The 10007-nt window shown below is 44.0% G+C and overlaps 1 protein-coding gene across 1 annotated transcript; it reads left to right on the top strand.

The window, feature by feature from the left end:
* The first annotated feature begins 1770 nt into the window (after positions 1–1770).
* LOC124706998 (desiccation protectant protein Lea14 homolog) lies at positions 1771–2611 on the top strand. The gene is made up of 2 exons (XM_047238663.1): positions 1771–2124; positions 2233–2611. The coding sequence occupies exons 1-2, from the start codon at positions 1919–1921 to the stop codon at positions 2516–2518; spliced, it is 492 nt and encodes a 163-aa protein (XP_047094619.1). The 5' UTR covers positions 1771–1918; the 3' UTR covers positions 2519–2611.
* The last annotated feature ends 7396 nt before the right edge of the window (positions 2612–10007 follow it).

A 10007-nucleotide genomic window follows, 5' to 3' on the forward strand; every position in this document is an offset into this window, starting at 1 on the left:
GACGTGAATCAGCAGAAGCACCAGCCGGAGCAACAGCTCTCACACTCCCAGATCAGAAGAACATCAGTCAGGCAGAGTCTCGCACAAACGTGAGGAAGTGGAGCAGACGATCCAGATGCAGTCGCAACCTGAGGAACACCAATCGGCCACAGATATGAATCAACCCATGAACAATACGGAATGAAAAATGAAATCATGGACACACATGTATCACGCTGACTTAAACTGAAATCATTACGTGCCTGCACAATAAAGAAAAAGAGATATCCCTTGCAGCCGAAAGCGAACTGAGAAGCCGGCCGCGAGAAAGCTAACGATCTACATAACAAAAGAAGGGGGAAAGAAGAGTAGTTTATAAGAGAGCGAAGAACAACAAAATCAACGAACCAAATTCAACACGAAGAGGAGCAGATGACATGATGGAACATGGAACACCACCATCTAGACCCCTCCGTCCGTCCGCCGCTCCGCTCACGGTCATGTCGCCCTGCTCCTGTTGATGGCGTCCGCCGCTGACCGCCGCCATAGGCCCCGCGGCCCACCTTGCCATCGATGTGGGCCCTGCCGGCTGCGCCCCTGAATCGGGAACAGGGGATGGCCATGCTGGTCACCGAGCAGGAGCGGACCAGCCGTCAAGACACACCGCGGCCGCCGGCGATAGAGGAGCTCGGCGTGGGGATGCATCACTAATCGGATGCCTGCAGGACGGCCAGGGAGGAACCGAGGAAGAGGATGGCCCTGCCCAGTAGGAGCAGGTGGGCGCTAGAGGGGGATTTGGAGGAAAATATTAGTCGGCAGGACGGGGATTGGGTAGTACTGGAGGGTTCTCCGCCGCTTTGACCGCGATGGTGGGCGGCAGATAAACAGTCAAACCGGAAAGACTGCTCGCCGTTCTACAATGTTAAAACAATATACGCGTCAAAGTTCGATTGGATAAAAACTTACCATCAACAGTACCTAAATAGAACAGTACCCAAATTGCTGAGGTTTTAGCAAAAGGGGTCAGCTTTGATATATAGTATATATATATATAGAGCAGAGCAGCCACAGGGATTCGATCCAGAAACTTTCAACCTTCAAGTGTACTGCAAAGGATGGAGTATTGAGATCCCACTGGGGAAAAAAAATCGGGGCAAGTGGGAGTATTTTACACAAGCTGCTCTGATTTGGCGCGAGTTGGTGTGCACGATGCGATCGGTATAGGTACGAGGCGACGGACGGCAACAGATAAGGACGGGAGGAGATGCCAGATTCGACCCAGCACCGTCCACCACCATGGGGGTGCCCAAAGGCAGAAGCTTCCTCGCCTCTCCATTAATCCATTTCCCGTGACCAAATTCCCCTCGCCGCTGCACGAATTCACGCAAACCAAAATGTCCACCAGAAACTTCAACTCAGACTAGCTCAGTGGAAATATCATAGGTAGTATCATGCATACTATGTTAGCAAAAATCTGATGTGTCACATCAATTAATGAGGTGAGAGATGATAGTAGTGTTATAATATGATACCGTATTATGACGTATAAATCTAGAAAATTTCATGATAAATACATCATGTACACATATTTACATTGAGATTCTACAAAACATTAAATATAACATAAGTATGATACTAAGCATTATAGAAATGGTATCACCAATTAGTATCATGTACATGATACTAGTGTACAATACTTCCCATTGTGACAGTCTAGCTGGCCGTCGATCTTGCGACCTGCCGTGATATATGGTCGAGTTTCACGGACCAAAACTCAAAAAGAATCCCCACTAGATCGATCGGATTCCACGCGGCTGCACGTGGTGCCCGCTCCTATAAACGCCGCGTCGTGCGTCTTCCTCCCGCTTCCATATTCAATTCGTCTTCCCCTTGAGAAAGCCCCCGAGAAGAGGAAGCTAGCTAGAGGCAACCGGCGGCCATGGCGGGGCTGATTGACAAGGCCAAGGAGTTCGTGGCGGACAAGATCGCGCACATGCCCAAGCCGGAGGCGACGCTGGACAAGGTGAGCTTCAAGGGCATGACCCGCGACGCCATCACCGTGCACAGCCACGTCAACGTCACCAACCCCTACTCCCACCGCATCCCCATCTGCGACATCACCTACACCCTCAAGTGCGGCGGCAAGTGAGTGCTAGCTAGTACACCTTCATCTCCTCATCTCTTCACTCACCGGATCCATCGATCATCGTTGCGCAGCCCTCGGTTGACCCAACCGGTTCATCTATCTTGCAGACAGGTCGCGTCCGGCACGATCCCGGACCCGGGCTGGATCGAGGACAGCGGCGAGATCACCAAGCTGGAGGTGCCGGCCAAGCTGCCCTACGACTTCATCATCACGCTCATCAAGGACCTGGGCAGGGACTGGGACATCGACTACGTCCTCGACGTCGGCCTCACCATCGACCTCCCCATCATCGGCAACTTCACCATCCCGCTCTCCACCTGCGGCGAGTTTAAGCTCCCCACCATCGGCGACTTCTTCGGCGGCAACAAGGAACCTGCTACCGCCACTGAGTAGGCAAAGGCATGGTTGCCTGAGAGCTGCTCTGCTCGATCTAGCTTGCTTTTCGATGACAATAATAAGCAAATATGCATCGTTGACTTCTCCAAATCGTTGCGTATTTCGTCACTCAACTTTCGTCTAGCTGCATATCTTTTGGGATCTCAATGAATTCGTAGGTGTAGATCTGCTTGTCGACATCAGACGCGCATTCGGCAGTAAATTAAGGCGCGCGGGCTCCTTAATTGAAGACAGTGTTTTGGGTACCGGTTTGGAAAAAAAAATCTTAGAAGAGGACCGTCGTTAACGGTTAACCACGGTTGCCACAGATCACCAGTCAAATAGCGAACGAGATACTCAAAACAAAATTTATATTCCAAACTAAGATATGTATAAGTATTTTTAAAAAAGGTGTGTCTAAGTCTCAGTCGACTGAGACATAGCTTATGTCTCAGTCGAATAACATGATGCGGGTCTAAACAAAATATAAACAACAACAAACATAAATCTTCTAGCAGAAACAAAATCCAACGATAAAACACGTGACTGAGATGTCTCAGCTAGCTGAAATTTAGCAATTCCTTTTTAGAAATAGTGTTTGGCGTAGGAGGAAGCAAAAGATTCATAAATGAGTTGGCATAGGCTTACTACAGTGGAGAGTAACTAAATTCCGGTAACCACCATACTTCACTCGGTAACCAAATTTCTGATCCAAGAATAAGTCCTAAAGTTATCTGCTAGTTGCCTTTTTTGCGCCACAATAATAATTGGTGAGAAAAACAAAACAGAGCATCTGTAGCAAAGGGGGCACACTTCATAGAAGCATCTTCTTCGGTATATATATTCTCTGAAAAGATATTCGAGGTTGTCACATCAACTTTTAAGACGTATGCGACTGAGTGAACACGAGAGAAGGGAATGGAAGATTTTTCTTGAGAAAGAGATGATATTACGGAAACTCAATTCGGCTCTGCGATGGATACGATCTCCTACCAAGAAAACATGTTTTTATGTGTCGAAAGATTTTGATAAAAATTCCTACATGTACATCTTCACGATAAATGTGTCTTCGTCAAGTTTCGTGAAAAAATTGATATTTTTTGTGATCTATATAAAAAGAAAAAATTAATTTTGTGAAAAGTCTTATTTGTAGCGTTGAATTTTATCTTTTTTACACACGCCACACGACAAGTTAATTTTTCATGAAACAACCTTATGTGCACGTAGCACGTGAAGATGTATATGTGAAAAAAAATTCCCAGCTAAGAAACATTTTAAAATAAATTACTACTCCATATAATAGCTTCACGTTTTTGCTCCCACCTCGGCTTTTGGGACACTGCACTTTATGCAGGGCTGAACAGTGATTACGCATGAATAGTATCTCGGCCCGCTTTTTTAGTAAAAAGGAATTAACGGTAATTTGTGAGTTCAAATATACAGATTTGGTAGTATTTTCTCGATGTTAGCTATTGTTATTTGACAGTGGTTCTTTAAGGGTCGTTAAGTACCAATTTTTCCTAGAAAAATGATTTATTGGTACAAATCTTCAGCCTCTACCGTAGTATACCACCGATGTTAACTATTTAACAGTAATCTTCCAATGGATATGATTTTTGACTGGTAACTACTTAAGAAAATTATTCGAGGCACGTTAACTGCCTGATAGTAATTTTTCGAGGATGCGGAATTAGTCGGTAGTAATTTCTCAACAGTGTTTCTTCAACACCGCATGAGTGTAGTATTTGTTTACACAACTCTTCTGATAAATTGTATATTGTAAACCGTATCGGTATGGTATTGTATAAACCTACCGTATACAACTCTGTAATCTACCCATATATATATATATATATATGTGCTAAGACGGCCCTTGTATGGAGCTAAGGCAATACCCCTACAGTCGATACCCTACGTTTCTCATGGTATTAGAGCCGGTCGGCTCTTGACCTAGATCGGTTTCTCGATCTCCTTCACTTCCGCACGATCTCCCTCATCACCGACCAGCGCGCTGCCAGCGTGATGTCGTCCACGAGCACTAGCTCGGGCGCATCCTCAGGTGTCAAGAACTCCGCCTCTCCCGGCCTATTCAGGTCGACAATGGCAGGCTCCTCCGCTGTTACCTCGGTGATCCTGATGTCGCCGATCAGCCTAGCAAACCAGATTACCGTCAGGCTCACCTGAGAGAACTACATCTACTAGAGGACACACGTTGTCCCAATACTCCGGAGTAATCTCCTTTTTGGGTTTGTTGATGGATCCCTCTCATGTCCGTTCGAGACGTTACCGAATCCGGCGGCTAAGGAGGTCGGCGCTCCTGCCACCCTCCCCAACCCCTTGTTCTCGGCCTGGCATCAACAGGATCAGGCCATCCTGTCTGCTCTCTTCACGAGTCTATCCTCGGAATGATGACGATGGTGACCACGTTGCATGAGGCGTGGCAAACCCTAGCCTGCAGTTTCGCCTCACAGTCTACTGCGCGTTTCATGGAGATTCACGCTGAGCTCCAAAAGGCAAAGAAGCTGGACAAAACTGCCACGGTTTTCTTGAACGAGAGTCAGTCCAAGGCGGATATGTTGGCCTCCATTGGCCAACCCCTGCGTGTCGATGATTTCACTGGCTATCTCGACTAGATGAGAAGTATGATTCTCTTGTTCAGTTGGTCTCATCATGGGCTCTTACAGATCCTATGCCCATATGCGATGTGTACGCGCAGCTCCTCAATACTGAACAGCGCATGGATGCCCGTCGTGCTGAGCTTGGAGCGGATGTTCATATGGCGCATCTCAACTACCGGGCCTGTGGTTGTGCTTTTCCGCCACCACCACAACACCCACCTCCACCGGCCTACTCTAAACCAACACCACGTCCCTACAACAACCATGAGCGTGGCCAAGGCAGTGTGTTGCGTGGTAGTGGCAGTGGTGGTGGTGGTGGTGGCTCCTCCGGTGGTACCTGATGGCGCGTGAAGCACACGTCCGTTGGGAATCCCAAGAGGAAGGTGTGATGCGTACAACAGCAAGTTTCCCTTAGTAAGAAACCAAGGTTATCGAACCAGTAGGAGATGAAGGCCACGTGAAGGTTGTTGGTGAAGGAGTGTAGTGCGGCGCAACACCAGGGATTCCGGCGCCAACGTGGAACCTGGACAACACAATCACAATACTTTGCCCCAACTTAACAGTGAGGTTGTCAATCTCACCGGCTTGCTGAAAACAAAGGATTAAACGTATGGTGTGGAGAATGATGTTTGTTTGCGATGAACAACAGAGAACAGAGATTGCAGTAGATTGTATTTCAGATGTAAAAGAATGGACCGGGGTCCATAGTTCACTAGTGGTGTCTCTCCAATAATATAAATAGCATGTTGGATGAACAAATTACAGTTGGGCAATTGACAAATAGAGATGCACATACATATATCATGATGACTACTATGAGATTTAATTAGGGCATTACGACAAAGAACATAGACCGCTATCCAGCATGCATCTATGCATAAAAAGTCCACCTTCAGGTTAGCATCCGCACCCCTTCCAGTATTAAGTTGCAAACAACAGACAATTGCATTAAGTACTGCGAGTAATGTAATCAACACAAATATCCTTAGACAAAGCATCGATGTTTTATCCCTAGTGGCAACAGCACATCCACAACCTTAGAACTTTCTCGTCATCGTCCCGGATTCAATGGAGGCATGAACCCACTATCGAGCATAAATACTCCCTCTTGGAGTTACAAGTATCAACTTGGCCAGAGCCTCTACTAGCAACGGAGAGCATGCAAGAAAATAAACAACACATATATGATAGATTGATAATCAACTTGACATAGTATTCAATATTCATCGGATCCCAACAAACGCAACATGTAGCATTACAAATAGATGATCTTGATCATGATAGGCAGCTCACAAGATGTAAACATGATAGCACAAGAGAAGACAACCATCTAGCTACTGCTATGGACCCATAGTCCAAGGATGAACTACTCACGCATCAATCCGGAGGCGGGCATGATGATGTAGAGTCCTCCGGTGATGATTCCCCTCTCCGGCAGGGTGCCGGAGGCGATCTCCTGAATCCCCCGAGATGGGATTGGCGGCGGCGGCGTCACAGTAACTTTTCTCGTATCGTGGCTCTCGGTGATAGGGTTTTCGCGACGGAGAGAATTTATAGGCGAAGGGGCAGAGTCGGGAGGCGCCCGAGGGGCCCACACCATATAGCGGCGCGCCCAAGGGTGGGGCCGCGCCCCCCTAGGGTGTGGCCGCCTCGTCGCCCCTCTTCGTCTCCTCTTCGGACTTCTGGAAGGCTCCGTGCAAAATAAGACCGTGGGCTTTTGTTTCGTCCAATTCCGAGAATATTTCCCGTGTAGGATTTCTGAAACCAAAAACAGCAGAAAACAGAAGCTGGCGCTTCAGACATCTTGTTAATAGGTTAGTGCCGGAAAATGCATCAAAATGATATAAAGTGTATATAAAACATGTGAGTATTGTCATATAACTAGCATGGAACATAAGAAATTATAGATACGTTTGAGACGTATCAAGCATCCCCAAGCTTAGTTCCTACTCGCCCTCGAGTAGGTAAACGATAACAAGGATAATTTTTGAAGTGACATGCTTCTATCATAATCTTGATCAATACTATTGTAAAGCATATGAGATGAATGAAGTGATTCGAAGCAATGGTAAAGATAATGACTAATCAACTGAATCATTTAGCAAAGACTTTCCATGAATAGTACTTTCAAGACAAGTATCAATAAGTCTTGCATAAGAGTTAACTCATCAAGCAATAGATTCTCAATAGAAGGTTTTGAAGCAACACAAAGGATGATTAAGTTTCAGCAATTGCTTTCAACTTGTAACATGTATATCTCATGGATAGTTGTCAACATAAAGCAATATAACAAGTGCAATAAGTAAAAATGTAAGAATCAATGCACACAGTTGACACAAGTGTTTGCTTCTAAGATAGAAAGAAGTAGGTAAACTGACTTAACATAAAGTAAACGAAAGGCCCTTCGCAGAGGGAAGCACGGATTACTCATGTGCTAGAGCTTTTTATTTTGAAAACATGGAAACAATTTTGTCAACGGTAGTAATAATTCATATGTGTTATGCATAAGACCTCTTATAAGTTGCAAGCCTCATGCATCGAATACAAATAGTGCTCGCACCTTGTCCTAATTAGCTCGGATTTCCATGGATTATCATTGCATTACATATGTTTCAACCAAGTGTCACAAAGGGGTACCTCTATGCCGCCTGTACAAAGGTCCAAGGAGATAGATCGCATTTGATTTCTCAGTTTTGATAGATCTCAACTTGAGGACATCCATACCGGGACAACATAGAAAACATATAATGGACTCCTCTTTAATGCTTACGCATTCAACAACGAATAATATTCTCATAAGAGATTGAGGTTTAATGTCCAACTGAAACTTCCACCATGATACATGGCTTTGGTTGGCGGCCCAATGTTCTTCTCTAACAATATGCATACTCAAACCATTTAATCATGATAAATCACCCTTACTTCAGACAAGACGAACATGCATAGCAACTCACATGATATTCAACAAAGGTGTAAAAAGTTGATGGCGTCCCCAGAAACATGGTTACCGCTCAACAAGCAACTTATAATAAATAAGATACATAAGCAACATATTCAATACCACAATAGTTTTTAAGCTATTTTCCCATGAGCTATGTATTGCAAAGACAAGGAATGAAATTTTAAGGGTAGCACACAAGCAATTTACTTTGGAATGGCAGAGAAATACCACATAGTAGGTAGTTATGGTGGACACAAACAGCATGGGTTTTGGCTCAAGGTTTTTGGGTGCACGAGAAGCATTTCCTCTCAGTACAAGGCTTTGGCTAGCAAGGTTGTTTGAAGCAAACACAAGTATGAACCGGTACAGCAAAACTTACATAAAAATATATTGCAAGCACTATAAGACTCTACACTGTCTCCTTGTTGCTCAAACACTTTTACCAGAAAATATCTAGACCTTAGAGAGACCAATCATGCAAACCAAATTTCAACAAGCTCTACGGTAGTTCTCCACTAATAGGTTTAAACTACATGATGCAAGAGCTTAAACATGATCTATGAGAGCTCAAAACAATTGCCAAGCATCAAATTATTCAAGACCATATACCATTTGCCACATGAAGCATTTTCTGTTTCCAACCAAATAGCAATCAACGAAGCGGTTTTCAACTCCGCCATGAACATTAAAAGTAGAACTAAGAACACCAGTGTTCATATGAAAAAGCGGAGCGTGTCGTTCTCCCACATAAGGAATGCTAGGATTCGATTTTATTCAAACAAAAACAAACAGACGCTCCAAGTAAAGCACATAAGATGTGACGGAATAAAAATATAGTTTCACTAGAGGTGACCTGATAAGTTGTCGATGAAGAAGGGGATGCCTTGGGCATCCCCAAGCTTAGATGCTCGAGTCTTCTTGAAATATGCAGGGATGAACCACGGGGGCATCCCCAAGCTTAGACTTTTCACTCTTATTGATCATAGTATATCATCCTCCTCTCTTGACCCTTGAAAACTTCCTCCACACCAAACACAAAACAAACTCATTAGAGGGTTAGTACATAATCAAAAATTCACATGTTCAGAGAGGACACAATCATTCTTAACACTTCTGGACATTACCCAAAGCTACTGAAAGTTAATGCAACAAAGAAATCCACTCAACACAGTAAAAGAGGCAATGCGAAATAAAAGGCTAAATCTGTCAAAACAGAACAGTCCGTAAAGACGAATTTTTTAGAGGCACTTAACAGGCTCAGATGAAAAATCTCAAAACTAATGAAAGTTGTGTACATATCTGAGGATCACGCATGAATTTTTGCAGCATTTTACGAGTTTCCTACAGAGAGATCTACTCAAATTCGTGACAGGTAAAATTCTGTTTCTGCGCAGGAATCCAAATCTAGTATCAACTTTACTATCAAAGACTTTACTTGGCACAACAATATGATAAGGAGAGGTTGCTACAGTAGTAACAACTTCCAAGACACAACAAAACAGTAATAAAAACATACATGGGTTATCTCCCAAGAAGTGCTTTTCTTTAACGCCTTTCAGCTAGGCGCAGAAAGTGCAAATCAAGTAACATCAAGAGAAGAAGCATCGACATCATAATTTTCCTTACAAACACAACTTGTCGCAGAGGGTACCTTAGATGCTCCATTATCTAAATTTCCCATAGTGGTACTAAGGGTTTTATCAATTTTAGGCTTATAATAATTCTTTGGCTTAGCACCTTAGAGACATACATGAATTTTTGCTCCTTACCCACATAAGTTTTCTCCTTAAATTTAAGAGAAGAAAAAGTTGAACCCAAGGTTCCCATAGCTTCTTCAAGTTCACCAATCCTATGGGTTTTATTATTATCGATAGCAATAGTTTCTAAGATAGCAATTCTTTCATTAATTCCTCCTACGGATTTATCAAGTTTATCAGTATTATCAAGT

Source organism: Lolium rigidum, chromosome 4 (genome assembly GCF_022539505.1).
Source record: "Lolium rigidum isolate FL_2022 chromosome 4, APGP_CSIRO_Lrig_0.1, whole genome shotgun sequence".
NCBI classification, from domain to species: Eukaryota; Viridiplantae; Streptophyta; class Magnoliopsida; order Poales; family Poaceae; genus Lolium; species Lolium rigidum.

Coding starts and splice junctions, on each gene's coding strand:
- LOC124706998 (XM_047238663.1), top strand. CDS start 1,919: ATGGCGGGGCTGATTGACAAGGCCAAGGAGTTCGTGGCGGACAAGATC. Junction 2,125..2,232: donor ACCCTCAAGTGCGGCGGCAA/GTGAGTGCTAGC, acceptor TCTATCTTGCAG/ACAGGTCGCGTCCGGCACGA.